The sequence below is a fragment of the Hyperolius riggenbachi genome, chromosome 9, assembly GCF_040937935.1.
Source record: "Hyperolius riggenbachi isolate aHypRig1 chromosome 9, aHypRig1.pri, whole genome shotgun sequence".
Taxonomy (NCBI): domain Eukaryota; kingdom Metazoa; phylum Chordata; class Amphibia; order Anura; family Hyperoliidae; genus Hyperolius; species Hyperolius riggenbachi.
In genome coordinates this window covers 134,170,549-134,190,635 of record NC_090654.1, presented here as the reverse complement: position 1 = coordinate 134,190,635, position 20,087 = coordinate 134,170,549, and the positions used below count along the sequence as shown (strand labels likewise).

The 20,087-nt window shown below is 41.4% G+C and overlaps 1 protein-coding gene across 1 annotated transcript in view; it reads right to left on the bottom strand.

Moving 5' to 3' along the window:
* Positions 1-20,087, bottom strand: part of CASQ1 (calsequestrin 1) — a 164,816-nt gene that overhangs the window by 101,326 nt on the left and 43,403 nt on the right. Inside the window, exon 2 of the mRNA XM_068253544.1 lies at positions 17,907-17,991. Coding sequence (XP_068109645.1) covers positions 17,907-17,991 — 85 coding nt within the window. The remainder of the gene's footprint in view (positions 1-17,906; positions 17,992-20,087) is intronic.

Sequence of the window (20,087 nt, the reverse complement as noted above, 5' to 3'; positions counted from 1 at the left end):
GGAAGAAGCATCTCTAGCGACCGTCATCAAGCGGAAGTCGCTTGACCCGTCGAGCGGTAAGTATGCAGCTTTATAACTACCAGTGAGGTTAAAACTTTAGTAATGTGCTTGCCTTTTAATTGCCCTAATGTTGTTCAGGCTGCTTAGACACCAGGGCACAGGGACTGTTTAAAAAGGGACTGTTTAGAAAGGCTATTGTTGACCGATGATAGTGGTAACTATTTAGAAATAAAGAACAACTGCCCTGCCCATAGATCGGAGTTAAGGTAGTAGCAGACAGGACCATGGACCTGTCACATTTTCATTGTTGGTTGTCAGCTCCAGCACAATGTGCTGTATTTAGTGTAAAACTACTCTAAAGGCCTTTTGCCATTATAAATCGCAAAATGCAAATGCGTTTTTAAAAAATAATTTTTGCTTGCGATTCAGGAGGAATCAGAAGGGCTAGCACATGTGTAATGATGATAATTTTCATGCAAGCGGTGTCATGCCACACCCACGCTGCAGTGCACTTCCCATGTTAATGTCCCCTTTACAGTGTACCCCTCAAATTCCTAAATCTGTCCTGGGCAGAAAATTGCAGTGCTAGTTGTGAAGATACTCTACATACATTCCGGTAGGGTTATCAAACAAACTACCTCATGTGAGGTAATTTACTTCATGAGGTAATGACATTTAGCAATTCTGGTAGGTTTTAGTCATGTTTTACCTCATGAGGTAAATTATGAGGTAATTTATGAGGAAATTTGCATTAATTTTACCAAAAATAACTATTCTCATGGAAATTAGGGGGTATGTTAGCACCAAGCGCAGACTGGCCTGGGGGGATGAGGGGCGTTTGCCCCCCGGGCCGCCGCCTGCTCACACATGGAGGGTCGGTGGGGCAGCATTAGTCATCACAGCTGCTGGTCCGGCCGGTGCTCCGTGGCCGCTCAATATACTGTTAAGCCTCGCCCAGCAATGAACCTGGGCACTCTGGCTGTCGCTCAGTTCAGTGGGGGACATAAAGCTGTGAGGCAGTGTTGCAGCACAGGGGCCCCATGATTAACCCAGCTGTATCATATATTGTTGGGGCACAGATTGCAAAACAGAGCTATCACATCAGATTTCCTGTTTGTCTCATGCAACTCTACCTCGCCATTACCATCACAGCACAACAGCCAATCAGCAGCCGCCTCAGCAGTCATGTGATGGCTGTGAGACATGATGGCTGTGAGACAGTAACACTGAGGACTGAGATGAAGAGGGAAGAATTAATGCTGGGCTCTGCTGAACCATCCTGCAGCCTGAGGAGCAGGCACTGTGTGCTCTGATGATACTGCAGCTGATTGCAGAGGGAAGACCAGCAGCACAAAGAAGTTGTTCAGTGCTTTGAGAGGACCAGCCCAGCATTGATAGCAGTGCAGAGACATGCAGAATGGAGGAGACAGACAGGGAAATAGTCTACACTGGAGGCTGCACAATGTCACTCAGTGCTGGACAGGATGACAGCCAGGGGAATCACTGCACACTTCCAGGCACTGGTGATATGGATCTGACCTGGCTCATCACCAGTATCAACACAGTTACTACTTCTGAAAAGTAAGCAGGACATAAGTTTAATATAAACGTTTGTTTTACTGACTAAAGGTGGCCATACACTGACCTCTGCGATCAAAATCTGATTAGGGAGGGATCATATACTGTTACTCACTGAAAACAGCATACAATCTATTAAAAATCTATAGGACTGCGGCCACTAGCCCCTTTGATCCCACTATAGTCACAAATTTGGCTGACAGGCCCCCAAGTCTCCCGTAATTAATATTTCTCCCCCAGGGCCCCTGCAGAGTACTGGCAGCGGCGCACACACTCACCAGTCTCCCTTCTGTAATCTCCCCAGTGCCAGTTCTCTGTGACCTGGGGGCATATACGTACTTGCCGTGGGGTCACTGAGAACAGATATTGGAGAAAAAGACAAGAGCACACAGAGGGGAGCATGCTGACCAGACAGGTGTGTGCGCTCCGCTGCCAGCATTCTGCAAGGGTCCGGGTGGGGGGAGAAGAATTTTGGTGGGACATCTGGGGGACCCATTATTGGCTCTGGGGACCTGGGAACTCAAGTTATATAGCGCCGTCCACCACCCCTTTTCAAGCGAAATATTTGATTTCACTGGAAAATTGATTTAAAATATGATTGAGCAGCAATGATTGTGAGCTCCTTTGAGGGACAGTTAGTGACAAGATATATATATATATATATATATATATATATATATATATATATATATATATATATATATATATATATATATATATATATATATATATACACTGTACAGCGCTGCGTAATATGTCGGCGCTATATAAATACTTAGTAATAATAATAATAATGATGGAGCATCAGTCTCCAGCAGATTTGATCACAGTGATCGAATCTGCTGTGGAAAATCAATTAGTGTATGAGCAGTGCACTATATACATTTGGGCTCGAGAAAGATATGGATTGGGGCTGGGACTACCGTGAAAGGGCCTCTAGGCTGTGTTTCCCCCCAGGCCAAAAGGTCCCAGTCCACCCCTGGTTAGCACATAATTTACCGTTTAGTTTAAGACCTGCCTGTACCTGGAGGTAAAGTCAGTTTTTATGCATTTTGCAGTTTTTAGTGGAGTTCCTATTGCTGTTTTAGTATCGTTCCTACTCAGGCTGTGTAATAGAAAAGAATAGTAGAAATAAAACTACAAATATTTACTGCATTTTTTTTTATAAGAGATGCCTATAAATATACTTTTCATAGGTTGCTACATAATCAGATACACCTTCCTCCCTCAAAAAAAAAAATCTTCCAAAGACTATGTTAACTTATAGAAGACAATTAAAGACTACTATTATTTATTTACTGCATGCTTACCGCTGAAATACCTCATGTTTCACCTCACTTTATGCATTTACCTCGTGTTTTACCTCATGTTTTACCTCATGTTCGGAAATAGAGAGAAATCTTTCAGAATTGCTAAAAAAAAGAGGAAAATACCTCATGAGGTAATTTACCTGCAAAAAAATATTTACCTCACATAGCTATCAGAATTGAGGCCAATATGTCATATAGTAGGTGGAGATAATCAGAGATAATGGTGGAAGCCAAAGGCCCTGATCTCAATCTAAACAAATAATACACTATAATATTATATAGCAACAACATTCCCAAGGTAAACGTGCTGAAGCATCCCAGCATCAGCTTTTATCTCATGTTTCACGGTTTATGCACTTTCATCTTGTACATTAATGCAAACCCTCAGTTACTGCGCATTTCACACTCCTTGTAATAGAAGGCTCGATGCAGCCCATCCTCCCCTTTTCCTGGAAAAACAGCCTGTTTAATGGCACAGGTGGCCTTCTTGCCTGATGTCACTATAATTATTCCTCCTCTTATGATGATGACACTAAAGAACATCAAACCTTATTTTGTGCTTGAAAACAGCAATGCATTCTCAGATAATAATTCTCCTGCTAAGTTGTTTTCGGGCAACAGCTGCTCACTATAGGGAAAAAGACTAATGTCCATCACAGAAGCAGCAATCTGAGCCATCAAATCACTCCTATGTAGTATTATGGCTTACCTAAAAAATCAACTTCATTAAATTCAGTCTGTTTAACCTTCACACTGCGCAACTGATGGTAAGATTACATAACAATTACTCAAACTACTGCATGTGTCAAAAATAAGGATTGCTTTAAACATTACCTTTCAGTCTTTTTTATTTCTTTACTATAGACAGCAATTTATTGTAAAAGTGCTGAGATCCCTGAAAGAAAAATCTATCGATGCATAGTAATGCTGTTTGGTTACCTTTAATCAGTTTGTTTGAAATCAAACTGAACAAAAAATATTTAAACAAAAAAATTCTCTGTTTAGATGGAATATTAGATGACCATAGATAAACTGTCGATTTTGTGATGACTGACTTGAAAAAATCTTGAACTTTCTTTTTAGACTTATCCTGGTTTGGATCTGAAAATGGCGCCTGCGAATAATGGCGCACGGTGTTGCTGCTAATACGTTTGCTGCTTATCACTATTTAACGTTAAAGCCTTATCGTTATTTTGCTCTGTTTAGTTTATTGAAAATTAGTGTTAACACAGAATCCTCTCTGTACCTATCCCTAACCCCTAGACCCCCCTGGTGGTGCCTAATCCTAACCACTTCCCTGGTGGTGCCTAACCCTAAGACCCCCTGGTGGTGCCTAACCCTAACCACCCCCTGGTGGTGCCTAATCGTAACCACTTCCCTGGTGGTGTCTAACCCTAAGACCCCCCTGGTGGTGCCTAACCCTAACCACCCCCCTGGTGGTGTCTAACCCTAACCACCCCCCTGGTGGTGCCTAACCCTAACCATCCCCTGGTGGTGCCTAACCCTAACCACCCCCCTGGTGGTGCCTAACCCTAACCACCCCCCTGGTGGTGCCTAACCCTAAATCTCCCCTGGTGGTGCCTAACCCTAACCTTGACAGTGTTACATTAAATCTATTCACCGTTTTGCAGTTAAATAACGTCTGCAGTTTGGCTTATGTAGGGCGCTATTGATAAATAACGTTACTGTGCGCAATAACGTCTGCTGTTTGGCATATCAACGGCGCTATTGATAAATAACGTTACTGTGTGCCGTTTTTCTTCTTTTTTCCCTGTGCGCCATTATTATGCAGTATTAACGATAAATAGAGATAAGCGTATCTTTTTAATGCGGCACCATTTTTATGCATAGGCGCTGTGCGCCATTATTCACTCTTCCGTCCTGGTTTACCACATCCTTTATGGTGCTCGCAGTGTCTGCTACCTGATCTCTGCTCATTCCCTTTCTACATAGATGCAAAAGCTGATAGCTGATGTCAACTAAAATGGTGGGACATGACTGAAGGTGTGAGGAGAGCGTAGCTAGAGGTGTTATATGGGTGTGACTGGAGGTATGGTGGGACATAACTGGAGGTGTGAGGAGAGCATAGCTAGAGGTGTTATATGGTGTGACTGGAGATGTCGTTGGACTGGAAGTGTGGTGAAGGCACAGTTGGACGTGGTAGTTAGCTGTGACAGAAGGCTTGGTCCCAGGCATCGCTGGAGGTGTGGAGCGAATCAGGTCATATTGAAGCCTGATTCGCATGGCGCAGCACCTGACTTGGGCGCCACTATAGACTGTGATGTTAATTACAGCTATATCGGCAAGGGGGGCTTTCTCACTAAATCACTGTATTTTGGGTGCCGGCAATAGATGTACCCCAAATTAGGTGTCCCCCAAGTTACTACAACTCACAGGGGGAAAAGTATTTAACGTGGGCAGGAGTTTGAGTGGGGGCAGGATGAGCCATCTTTCACCCAGCTGACCATTGATGGAATAAGTTTAAAAAGAATGTGAGGAATTACTCCCTAAAAGTTCAGATCTGTTTTGAGTAAAAAAACAACCCATTCAAAAGGTTCCATATAGCTATCTGTTAAAAAAAATCAAAAAGTGGAAACCTTGTTGGCAGTAGTGGAGGAGCTTACTCATAGTGCCTTGTGTCACTAAACAGGTATACAACCTAGCAAAGATGTTTACAGCATCTATTAGGAAACAAAAGATAGAGATAAAAAGGGAGTTGCTCCCTGTACACAGAAGTATATATCATGGCTTTGCACTTATACATGAATCTGCTCCTCTTAAGTAGTTGCTGAAAATGTAATATGACAAAAATCAGTACATACACAATCTCTGTGTCTCTACTGTGTAGGGAGGAGGTCAAAACGGCACATTTAAGGCTCGGTTTAGACACTTGATTGCCGGGAGTAAGCACCTTCCAGTTGCAAAATAATGGGAGCGTGTGTGCGGTTACTGCCCATTAAAAAACAAACAAACACCACATGTCACACCTAGGGGCGGCTGCTGCAAGCTTAGATGAGCATGCAAGAGACAACCAACAATGCTGGAAGCTATGGACCACGCTGGTTCCACGCGGTAAATATAAAATAGATTATTTTATACTGTAGGTGCAAATAAAAATTTAAAAGTAACACCAATGCATTTTCTAAGGAAAAAAAATTAGAGAAAAACCGGTGCACAGGCTCATTTAAATGACGCAGAGATCACCCCAATTGCTGGGGGAAGGCAGGTTGAAAATTGAATACTGCATGCATATAGAAAGACAACCGCCACTCAAATGATCTTTTACTGAAATTTTTATTAATGTTATAGAAAAACCATGGAAACCACCCTATAAAACCAAGAACCCCCATAAAAACACGATGTGGGCATCATCCTAGGAGTATCCCTGGAACACACGCACGCCTCCTCACCAACTCACACACACACACACAGATTGGTCGGCCGACCCTGTTAACTGCTGCATATGCTAAGATCTGGGGTGCTTGAGTAAGCTTACTTTGTAAAGGAAGAAACTTCCACGTCAGAACAGTTCTTGTAGTGAATTTCACAGACGTGCAGACAACAGTTCAATCCTCAAACAAGAAGCCTCACCAGATCAAGAGCCAAGATAGCCACTATAAATTCGCGTCATACACTGACATGGATAATATTCCGTAAAGTCTCTGTGAGCCACACTTAACCGCTCATTGCACAGGTTCAGATAATTCTTGATACCTTTCAGAGGTCCTCTTTACTCTTCCGCGGCGTCCCGCGGGTGGCAGGTACCTGCTCCGTGATCCGGCTTGCAAAAGCGCCTCCCGGCTCACCGCGTGTTCAACGGGCGTGCGTCATGTCTCTGCTCCAGGTGGTTCCTCCAGCCCATCATCCTCCAGCCTCGCCCACATACGTTACGCCCACATCACGTGGGCTTCATCAGTGTGATGCTGCGATGGTGGCTTGCTGGGACAGGTCACCTCCCTTTTAAGTTCAGCATCAAGCCTCGTTTCAGTGCCTCTTCCTGGTTGTGCGTTTCAGCATACAATTCGCTGCTTTTCATCTTCATACTAATTTAAACCAGTTAGGCACTGTCCATTTCTATCAGCATTCATTTAGGAAGTTGTAAATTTCATGAGACCAAGTAGTTCTTCATTTTTATTGATAATCATTTCTTACTTGTTGCACCCTTCTTTCTCCTATCATTTAAAGGAGAACCCCTACCCATTTCCAATATAACAAGTCCCTCCAATCCCACAATAGATATATCCATATTCCCAACATTGTTGGATCGAATACTTTGCAGGGGATCTCATAAGCACACGAATGACACACATGGCATTCATTTCACAATAGATCATGGATACTCATTCAGAACCCTTAATTCATCACATCCATGCATACTGATGCCCTGATCTTCTTGTGTTAATATTGCTTATATGCCCTCAACCAAAGGTCCTAGGATGATGCCCACATCGTGTTTTTATGGGGGTTCTTGGTTTTATAGGGTGGTTTCCACGGTTTTTCTATAACATTAATAAAAATTGCAGTAAAAGATCATTTGAGTGGCGGTTGTCTTTCTATATGCATGCATTTCCTAAGGATCTACTTCTTTAGAGTGGTTTGACAATTTTGGATACATAATAAAATAATGGTTGTTTAAAAAATTAAGATTTTTTCTAACCACCTTAAGCAATAAATGGCACCAATAAATGGAATACAGATTGGGACATCAAACTTGGAGAATGACTTTGAAGTACTCATGGACAACAAGTTAAATAATCGTATTCAATGCCAAGCCGCTGCAGCTAAAGCTAATACAATTTTGGTATGTATTAAAAGGGAAATAAAAATTTAGAATGTTAGCATGTTTAACTCTCAAGTAAGGTCACATCTGGAATATGGAATTCAGTTCTGGGCTCTGCATTACAGGAAAGATATTGCAGTTTTAGAGCAGGTGGAGAGCCAAGCAACAAAACTAATAAAAGGAATGGAAGGTCTCACTTACCAAGAAAGTTTAGATAAACTGGGTTTATTTACTCTGGAGAAAAGCCACCTTAGAGGAAATCTATTTAACATGTATAAATGCATCAGAGGGCAATAAAAAAGCTTGGCGTATGAGCTTTGTGTCCCTTGGCTTTTACAAAGGACATGATCCGTGCATGAAGGAAAAACATTTTAACCATTTATTTAGGTAGGGGGTTCTTTACAGAAAGAGTGATTAAAATGTGGAATGTATTGCCACAGGAAGTATTTATGACAAATTCTATATCTGCGTTTAAGGAGCGCTAAGATGCTTTCCTTGCTTTGGAAGACATCCATGACTATAAATACTAGGTAATTCCCAGTGGTGTTGATCCAGGGATTTTATCTGATTGCCACCTGGAGTCGGGAAGGCATTTTTTTTACTTTTTGGGGCTAATTGGACCATGCCTTGTTAGGGTTTTTCGTCTTCTTTTGGATCAACAGGGATATGTGAGGGTGCAGGCAGGTTTTGTACTTTATTTTCTGGTTAAACTCGATGGACGTATGTCTTTTTTTTCAACCCAAATAACTATGCAACCGTCCTTCCCACCCAAAAAGGAAAATGTATATTGTTAATGCCTCCTGGTACAAGAAATAAGTATTGATGATGCCTCCCAGTGCTAGGAATAAGTATGACTTAGATTTCGATATTATATTATTATTATGCCAGTAGAAAATCCATAAACACACATGATGCCCTGTTTCATGCTCTTCCTGTGAACTTAACAGTTATGTATCTTTTGTTAACTGCAATAAGGAAGCCAGCAGAGATTTATTTCATGACTGTCGAGATCGAGCTCCCACAGTGACCTTACAGTCTCGGAGACCAATTTATGCTGCCATGAATAGATCACATCTATTTTTGTGGAAGGGACTTCTTTCCACCATCACAATACAGTATGGCTTGTAGAGGCTGTAAATGTGTTCACTCATCATCTCTATAGAAGCTGTTTCCACAGCAACGTTCATTCCACAATTCCACGTGGTCCTTTGTTGGGAGGATACGCATATGTATGTGTGTGAATGGTGACACAATGCACCCATTCTGAGAGAGGTTTGTATAGTATTTCTCAAATTGCTTTACTATGCTGTGAGATATGATGACTGCCGACTGGAAGTCCAAAAACTGCATTTCTGTCTATAGAGATACAAATTAAGACCATGCACTAATGCACTAGGACACCAGTTCTGCTCAGACGCAGTGGCCTGCTGCAAAAATGTTGATGGTTTATGCAATATATTTTAAATTTTTTTTAAATAAATACATCATTTTGCTCCAGGGTACAGCTGTGTTATTTACTTAGCAAAATAATGCCATATACTGTTTGCCTTGTAAAGCAATGCCATTAACTTGGCTTGGAAAGAGGAGGAAGAGCATCAGACCTGGATGAGTGCTGCGTGCTCTCTCTTACGTGCCTCGCACAGCATAGCACTAGTGCTATGGCTGCGCCCAGCTTTGGTGCACTACGCTGAGCGTCAGGCGCCAAAATGACCTGATTCGCTCCGTAATGAGAATAAAGTTATTGGTCCCAGCAAATGGCAATAATAAATATCTAAATATTAGCTATTTCAGATTATTTGGCTAAAATATTGAACAATTTATTTTCTCCATCCTGTAGTCCTATTAGCTTTTGTATAGTTGGTTCCCTTTTGAAATACCTGCTCTGGATCCCTTCATTTGGAAGGCCAAGTCTTACAGAGCTGCAAGCTGTAATCGCCTCAGATAACTGTCTCCACCCTCCCCGCTTGCTGTCTAAGCTGCAGATATTCTTGAGCAAAGTGTCAGCAGCTCATGGAGGCAGATGTCCCGCATTTTTTGTTTTCTCCAAACTCAGTGTCCCCCATCTGAGCTCCCCAATGTCATCATCACCAAATTTATAAAGCACATTTTTAACTGCTGAAGCCTGATTTGACAAAAAAAATGAGTTGCCTGGAGTTGGAGTAGGACGCAGCGCTATAAAATTGTATAATATCCATCTGGTGCTGAAGATGTGAAGTCCCTTGTATAGAGGTCTGTGGACATGCAGTTTGTAAATAAATATGCCGAAACTGTATAAGTTTCCTATAACCCTTCAACTGATGGGCTCACAGGCTTACCATGTATTCAAGGGACGAGAAACCTCCTGCCGGGGCTCATCAGCACTTCCAGACTATGTGCCTGGAGCCTTATGTTAGGAATTATGCCAATTAGCCAATAGCAAACAAGCACTGTGTTGTAGAAGGTTAGTAAAAGCAGGTGTTTTCTGTGCTCAGTTTCAGCTAAAGATTGTATTTTCTATCAAGCACCCCCAGCTCAGCCTAAAGCCCCCAGCAGATTATGCTGAATTGGGGTCTCTATGGAAACTGGATGCTTCACTTTAAGATTAATTGGATGAAGCCATTATTGTGTGTAATCTGTTGCTATAGAAAACTAGACATAGCTGTATATGTCCCAGTGGAGATGAAGAGATAAAAGATTAATGTCCTTACACAGGGTGGAGACGCAAACAGCAGATAGGAGAGGAAAAAATTACTGTTATCTTGTGTGTATATTGATTCTCTTTCTTGCTTTTTCTTCTTTGTCTCCTACTTTCCGTCTTACATCCATCCTTTCTGCTGCCCTTCTCTGCCTGTCTTCTGTTCCACTCTTTTCTCAATCCCACCATTCTTTCTTCTTCATCCTTCTCTTTTCCCTTACTTCTCCCCCTTTCTTTCCTTCTTCTCTTACAGTACATATTGTCCTCCATCATACACACTCTTCTATTATTCTCCCTTCTCTTCCTCACTTTTTCCTGTCATCCCTTCCTTTCTTTTTCACATTCTTATCCTACACCATCCCTCTCTCCTTCCTTCCTCTTCTTTCTTCTTTCCCTTTTCTTAATGTATCCTTTTCCTATCTCCTATCCTACATTCATCTCTTTTTCAATGTCTTTTCCCCCCTTCCCTCCACTGCTTGCCTTTCCTGATTACTCACTCCCTTCTTCTCCTCCACCAACTCTACCTTCCCTACCCCCCTTCCCTTTTTCCACTATAACTTTGCCTTCCTTACTTTACTCCCTGCATTCCTTTCTTCGTCCCCAAGTGACCAAATCTAAAGTAGCTGAACAGCTACAGAGACTTTTAACCAATCGTCTACAAATAGACAATTGGTTACTCAAAGTATCCCGCATGCAATCTGTACTTATAGCCAATCGACTCTTAATAGTCGAATGGCTATAAGTAGCTACAGTAACCACCACTGCCCCCCAAGTACCTTAACCCACCCTGCCACCACCAGTTACACTTATCCGCTACACTACCACTGACCCCCACCCATCACCCTGACACCACCAGTTACACTAATGCCAACTAGCTACACTAACCACTGCTGCCCCCAAAGTACACTAATTCCCCTGCCACCACCACTTACATTAATACCTACTAGCTACACTAACCACTGTTGCCGCCCAAGTACACTAACTCACCCTGTCACCACTAGTGACACATATCATTGTGGAAACTGCAGAGTGCAGCAGAAGCCTTCACTTGATCCAGCTGGGTTGCTCTAGTCTTCCATCTCCAACTCCATCTACAGCCGGTGCTCCAAGTCCGTACTCTTGTGACCCCTCCGGCCTGCTCCAGCCGGTGCTAGGCACTCTCTCACAGTGTGACCTGGCACCTGCGCATGCATGATTTGGCGAAGCAAATAGTGAGAGGGCACCAGAGCATGAGAGGACACAAGATGAGGACTCCGAGCTCCAGCTGGAGATGGAGGAGGACTGGAGTACACCAGCTTGGTTTGGTGAGGGCTTCCATTGCGCTCTGCAGTTGCAGGACACACACACAATTGAACAATAACATGCACTGCCTGGCCCATATGCAATTAACTTTCGGCCTGATCCTATTCATTTTTTCTCCTGGAAGATAATTTTTCATCATCGAAAAATAACTTTTGTACTCTGCAATTGAAAAAATACCAAAAAGTAGGTGAAAAGTACTAAGAAATTTGAAACCTTTAAATACTGTAATTCTGTGCTGACATATCCACAAAAACACAGATGCTTTCCTAGGTAGAGAAGCAAAATGATACATACATTTTATATTTTCTAAGAGAACAACTATGTCCAGTACCCTCTGGTTTGTATATCTCCACCTACCTCAAATGCATAGCTCCCAACTGTCCCTCTTTTGGAGCGAACACAGTGAATCCAGCGCAGGAGACCTGGGCGCACAGGGTGTAACTTTGGCATCGTCAGAAGACAGAGCTGAAGTTACTTTTAAAACACAATAATTCGGCTTCCAGAAATTACCCACCATCCATGGCGGCCTGGAGGGGGAATACTATTTAACACAGCCGGGACTTGTGCAGCAGCAGGATCAGCCATATACCTGCTGTATCCTGCGCCCAAGTCTCCCGCGCCGATTCCTCTCGTACGCCTTTTGGAGGGACAGTCCCTCTTTGGAAGCCCTGTCCCTCTTTCCTCCTCATTTGTCCCTCTTTCAGGACTTTGTCCCTCTTTCTATGTAAATCTATGTATTTCTTTAATAAAAACGTTTGACTCTAAACTTTATTCCCAACCTTTAAATTGATATATTACTAATTTTAAAATGTATCTGCATGATCCAGTGGCTTTCCTCTTCCTAGGCAAGACTCGATTTACACTGTCCCAAAGAACATTCCATTTAGTGGAAAGAAATGGAATGGATCTCAAAGGATGTGAGTGGATCCTATAGTAATCCATAGGATTGGTTCACACCAGTCCATTTGAAATGGATCCGTTTAGTCAGTTTCGCTGAATGAAATGCAAATATAGGAAGTCTGCGATAATTATGGAATTATAGATCCGTCGCGAGTATGCCAAGCAGGTATCGATGGGTAACAGAACGGAACTCACTAATTAAAAACTGATGCCTAATGTATACACGGATCCGTTTGAGTTCAGCCGTGGAGATGCAGCGTTTTAGTTAGGGCAATCATGTTAAAGAGATTTTTAATATAAAAACATGATTTTTATGAGACTTCAGAGTCTCTTTAAAGGACTTACGAGTTCAAATAACAAAAAAAAGTTAAGTACCTAAATTGAATTTGAATGCACGGAGGACGCCATCCGCTCCCTCCGTCGGGTCCCCGCAGTTCAATAGTGCCCCCGGGCCGCTCCCAACCCCACAGCCCGGGTCGAGGTCTCCTGCCTCCACTAAAATGGCCACCGCAGTTGGCCGTGGCTGCGCAGTCCGCATAGACGTGAGTGCGGCTGCGCAGCTCTAGGGCCTCCCCCCAATCCAGGCTGTCTCCTGTAGCGTTAACTTTTTTTTTGTTATTTGGACTCGTAAGTCCTTTAATGTAAAAACGGATGTGTTTTGATGGATCAGTTTTTGCCGGATCAGTTTTTGATCCATGCAGTGTGAACCGAGCCTAAGTATGTGGTTTTTAGTGAGGGTTTCAGTTCTGGTGCAATTTAAACTTTAATGTAGTACTGATCCACCGAGGACCTTATGGCCAGTTGAAGCTTACTTTTGAATTGCAGTGCTTTCATTTTTTAAAGAAAGCATTTTTTTTGAGACCATGTATTATGCTTAAGGAGAAATTAATCAAGTATCTATAAAAAGTTATATTGTAAAAATTATATTGAGTAGATTTCAGTTTTGGTCACTAGAGGGTAGACTAAGCATAAAATAATGTAATCTCACTTGTTGAACGTTTGGATTACAGTTTTTCAAAGTTCATGTAGTTGTAAATCAAAATGTTTGTGAGACTTGGTTGCCCCCTAGTGGTGGCCACATTACATGGTTCTCTCATGCAAAGGAAATAATCTACAGTATATTGTCTAAGATTAGATGGGGGGGGATTAGATGTTTATATTTCTGAAATTGTCAGTAGAGCCTTTGAATATATCATTCTGATTCCTGTGTAACTAAACGACAAGATGACTGAAGGAATACTGACAACTTATAAAAATTACAGTTTTCAAAATATAAAAGACCTTAAATCAAGTTATTCAGTGGCTAATCGGATGAGACTTAAAATACAAAAATGACACCCGTGATGAGTACACTCGTATGAAACGCGTTGGGTGGAGCCCCAGGACAGTAGCTGACGACATACTGGAAGCCTGCTTGTTCTTGCTCGTACTTGGAAATTTTAATGTGTGTGTACTACTTTTTTTATAAACGTTTGGATAAAACATTTTTATACTATGGTGAGCTCTAGTTTGATAGGAAACCACTAAAAGCAATTGGAGGAGAATTGAAGAGCCATGTAAGGATTCAAGAGGTGGATGTGAACAAAGCAGACATTGAACACTGTTAGCTGTTGAAACAGTGCTATGTTATGTTTCTTTTGTTTTTTGGCTTGTTTTGAGGTACACAGTGAAGGAGGGATTGGACTGGATCCAAAGCGCACGTGTGGGCGCAAGCTCCAATATTGGACTTTAACCACTTTAGCTGCAGCGACGTGAGGCTCAAGTCCTCGGCAGGTGCTGCTACAGCCGCAGGTACGTGAGGCTCATGTCCCTGCAGTTTGGGGGGCTGCGTGTGCGATCATGCAGGCGGAAACCCGCAATCACGATGCTGCTGTCGTCATGGGGGATTGGTGGCAGGGGACAGAAGTCCCCTGATCCAATCCGTTCTTGTCCGGTGAGAATGATCACTGTTTTTGTTCTCTGATTGTGCCACCGTGCTGCCTCCCGCTCGCTCTTTTCCGACGCGATCGTAAGATTAATGAGATTCATTCATCTCCCCTCAGGCCCCCGTGATCAACGGCATCAATGAGATGCCAGTGTCACTTCCGAAGTACCACAGCCACGCATTACTTCCAATTTAGCTTACTTATTGTACGCTTATAGGAAGAAATGCACGAGAACATCTTGGGCTTGATTCACTAACTGGCGCTAAGTGTTAGCGCCGGAGTGAAAAGCCACTTAGTGTGCCTTATCAGAGTTAAGGGCCCGTATCAGAGTTAGTGTGCCTTATCAGAATAGCATGAGCTATTCTGATAAGGCCCGCTAACTCTGATAAGGCCCATTAACTCTAATAAGGCACGCTTTTTGTCTTAGTGAATTTGTCTTAGTGAATCAAGCCCCTAGCGCCCTGGTTTACGCCCACAAAGTGTTAAGGCTCACTAACCGGCTTAGCGCCGGTTAGTGAATCAAGCCCCTTGTGGCCAAATATTAAAATTACACCTACATACAATAGGGAATACATTTTTTATTTTAATAAGAGGGTATATTATTATTAAATGATGGGCTTGTGATTAGTGATGGATGTAAAACTGAAAAAATGCACCTTTATTTCCAAATGAAATATTGTCACCATACATTGTACTAGGGATATAATTGAAATGTTGCAATAATCGGGACAAATGGGCAAATAAAATGTGTGGGTTTCATCCACAATTTTAGGTTTTATTTTAACCTATTTTGGTTCCTGGACGTAGAAACTACGTCCAGGAACCATGCGCGCTACCACGCGCTCCCGCGGCCGATCATGCGCGTGCACGCGCGCTCCCGGCCCGCGGTTCGTTAGCCAGGCAATCAGTGAATCGGGCTATGGTGCCCGATCACTGATTCCTCTCCCCCGCTGAAAAAGCGACAGCTTCTCTCGGAAGCTGCGCCTTTTCTGGCTGTTCCCTCCCCGATGCGTCACTCTAAGCGTGTGTTACGCTTAGAGTGACGTCATGTAAACAAACTCATGGCCGCCATCTTGTGGCCAAAAAGTAAAACTACAACAAAAAGTGAAAAAAATGTAAATCAACACACAATTACATTAAAAAAATATGGTTTACATCCCACCCTCCCAAAAATACCCAAATAAAATGTTTAACCACTTCACCCCCCCAGTGCTAAATTTCTCCGTCCCTCTGCGCACCGCTTCACCCCCAGGGACGGAGAAAGGCGCACTTGTTTATTTACTTGCTGGGAGTGGGCGGGGAACTCTCGCGCACACTCCAGCCAGCCCGCACAGCAGGTGACTAATTGGATGTTAGGAACGAGCGTTCCTAAATCCAATTAGCCTCGCCGATTGCGAGTAGAATGAAGACGGCTTTAAACAAAAGCCGTCTTCATTCAAAACAATGTAACGTAAACAAATGTGCAGCGCGCGATCGCGCGCCCCCGCGACCCGCGCGCGCACACACACCCCGGCTCTGCAGTACAATGATTGGTTATGGAGACTCTCCAGTCCCCAATAACCAATCATAGTACATAAATACTACAATGGAGGCAGCGCTGAAAGGTAAAAATAGCGCTGGTGTTTCAGGGGTAAAACCCCTCAGTTGTGAAATGGTTAATATAAAAAAAAACATTACAATAAAAAAAAATGTAAATATTTACCTAAGGGTCTAAACTTTTTAAATATCAATGTAAAGATGAAATATTTCTATATTTTTTTATTTTAAACTTGTAAATAGTGATAGATGCAAAACGGAAAAAATGCACCTTTATTTCCAAATAAAATATTGTCGCCATACATTCTGATAGGGACATAATTTTAACGGTGTAATAACCGGGACATATGGGCAAATACAATACGTGAGTTTTAATTATGGAGGCATGTATTATTTTAAAATTATAATGGCTGAAAACTGAGAAATAATGATTTTTTCCAGTTTTTTCTTATTCTTCCTGTTAAAATGCATTTACAGTAAAGTGGCTCTTAGCAAAATGTACCCCCCAAAGAAAGCCTAATTGGTGGCGGAAAAAACAAGATATAGATCAGTTCATTGTGATAAGTAGTGATAAGGTTATAGGCTAATGAATGGGAGGTGAACATTGCTGAAGTGAAAACGACGGAACGCGAATGAGTTAAAACTATAATGGGCAAAAACTAAGAAATAATGTGTTTTTTTTAATCATTTTTCTCTTATTATTCCCGTTAAAATGCATTTGGAATAAAATAATTGTTAGCATAATGTACCGCCCAAAGAAAGCCTAATTGGAGTCCAGGGCCGGCGCTACCATTAAGGCAAAGGAGGCAGCTGCCCCAGGGCCCCAGAGCTTGTAGGGGCCCCCAGTGGCTACAAGAGGAAAACATTTTTTTTCAAATCGGCCTTATAGTTTTTGAGAAAATCGATTTTAAAGTTTCAAAGGAAAAAAAAAATACACATTTAAAAACCTGCCGACTTTAATGGTTAATAGCAAATCCACCTTAAATGCTAGAAACCCTAAATTTGCAGGATATGTTAAGGAGATCATTAGGAATAAGAGGAAAAAACAATTTTTCAAAAAGACCTTATAGTTTTTGAGAAAATCGATTTTAACGTTTCAAAGGAAAAAAGTATACTTTTAAATGCGGTAAATGTCACTTTTAGTAGCAAACCTAACGGTAGTGTAATTTTACATGCATCAAACGAAAGCGCAATAAATTTCCTGACGGGGTTTTCAGGGGGTCCATATGCAGCCGCAGCGCTTTGGCCAGGGATCGCTATACAGCCGCAATATGGCTGTATGAAGATCCCTGGCATTTTTTCCTATTTTCCCAATTTTTTTAGAGTGTGGGAATTTTTTTTAAATAAAATTATGTGAGGTCCCCCCTCCTGAAACTTTTTAACCCCTTGTCCCCCATGCAGGCTGGGATAGCCAGAATGTGGAGCTCCGACCGATTGGGACTTCACACCCTGTTATACTAGCTGCAAAAAAGGTCCCCTAATGCCGATTTTTGTTCCGGGGTATATGTTGGGGGGCCCCCCCAAGTTTATTTTGCCCTGGGGCCCCATTGTTGCTTAAACCGGCCCTGTTGGAGACGGAAAAAAACATGATATAGATCATTTTGTTGTGATAAGTAGTGATAAAGTTATTGGGGAATGAAAGGGAGAAGCTCTGAAATGTGAAAATTCCTCTCGTCCATAAGGTGAAAACAACCAGCAGGCTGAAGTGGTTAATTCAGTGGTTTTTCAGTTTGTTTGTGGGTTTTTTTGCAGCAAGGACTACATAGCCTTATATATTTGTAACATGATTTTTTGGATTCTTTTTCACATTTTTATATGTGGCAACCGTGATAATGTATTGTTTACACATGTACAGTATATATGATAAGCTGGCAAATTGTCTCAGTCCATTTTCTACTCACCTAGTTTCTTGGCAACTGCAGCATCTTCTTCTGCATCAACTAACCCAAAGCCCACACCTTTATCTTCCAGGACTTGGGCAGCTAACTAGGAAAAAAGACAAAAAAAGGAGATGGGGAGAAGGGAGAGAAAACAAAGAATGTTTTAGGACTGAGAGGAAAATGGCATAATATAGACTAAAGTACAGTACAGTAAATAACCGTAAAGGATACGTATATAACATTCTGGAAAATATTTACTAAGGTTCTTTGAACTTGAAGCAGTAACACAGTAATCCTTGACCTAAACATGTCTGCTATTAGTTACCAAGGCTGTAGCCCAAACTTGGGCTATATCAGAACTAAGAAATGGCTGTTACTGTATTAGCGGTTGTATGACTGTAGTCACCCACATTTACCTACTACAATACAAGCAGGTTTTATATAAAGCTGTGGCAACAGGAGAGAGATTATTTGCTTTGGACTAGCAGAACCAGATGTCCATTTTTGCCTTTTTAATAAACTATCTTAGGCTGTGGCCTAACCCACCCTAAAGATTAAAGGAATACTATCGATTGAAACGACTTTTTTTTTTTTAATACTCTATATTAGTGTACACATTACCACTAGTGCTAGGGGCACTTTATTTATTCACCCAGGTCTCTCTCTCACTATCCCTGCTTAAAAATTCATTTCTCACACAGCTCATAGTAGTTTGGGTCACCCTGAGCTGCTTGGTTACTCTGTCACACAGCTCACAAATATACTATATGGTTGAAAGAGGCGCTCAGGTTGTGGATAAAAGCGTTTAAAAGCAGTTTAAAACCGGAAAAAGGTTTGAGGTTGCTTACCTCAATGATGACAAATCTTTGCATAAACAAAAGATTTTATTGGTAGCACAAGTGGCGACGCGTTTCGCGGGTCCAAGCCCGCTTCCTCAGGCCTATAGCAGTGCCTATATCAGCAAAAGGAGACTCCTCAGTACACCAGTAACGACAAAATACATGCATGCAAAAACATCAGATCGATATTAGCAATATTGCATAATCTAGTTTTAAACTCAAACTACTATCAGCATTTATCTTGAACTCTAAATTATGTCGCAGATGTTAGTGGTATTGGTGGTATTCCCATTCAATGAAAGTACTGATATTTGTCAGCCAGAATTATGTTAATAAATAGACGGTAATATTAGGAGTATGCGTCTATCTAGTATTTCAATATAAATATATAAAACAATGCTAATAAGTAAATATAATATAATATAAAAATGCTTCAACCTTGCAAATATATATACACACACATATACCGACATCTGCACAGCATAAATTATTAAAAAGGATTGAACTATATGACATAGTGTTCTGCTTGGATAAGGATGAATAAAAAGTATGTACATACATGTATATATGCATCAACATATATGTAAACCAATAATATGCAAAACTAGTAGCATAGAATAATTCTATGATAGCATGTAGAAGCACAAACACATGCATCTGCACACATCAATAAATATGCACACAGAAATGATTAGAAAAACAATTGGCCAGCCACTTGAAAGGGGGACATTTGGTACACATGTGCTCTCTACCAAATGTCCCCCTTTCAAGTGGCTGGCCAATTGTTTTTCTAATCATTTCTGTGTGCATATTTATTGATGTGTGCAGATGCATGTGTTTGTGCTTCTACATGCTATCATAGAATTATTCTATGCTACTAGTTTTGCATATTATTGGTTTACATATATGTTGATGCATATATACATGTATGTACATACTTTTTATTCATGCTTATCCAAGCAGAACACTATGTCATTAGTTCAATCCTTTTTAATAATTTATGCAGTGCAGATGTCGGTATATGTGTGTGTATATATATTTGCAAGGTTGAAGCATTTTTATATTATATTATATTTACTTATTAGCATTGTTTTATATATTTATATTGAAATACTAGATAGACGCATACTCCTAATATTACCGTCTATTTATTAACATAATTCTGGCTGACAAATATCAGTACTTTCATTGAATGGGAATACCACCAATACCACTAACATCTGCGACATAATTTAGAATTCAAGATAAATGCTGATAGTAGTTTGAGTTTAAAACTAGATTATGCAATATTGCTAATATCGATCTGATGTTTTTGCATGCATGTATTTTGTCGTTACTGGTGTACTGAGGAGTCTCCCTTTGC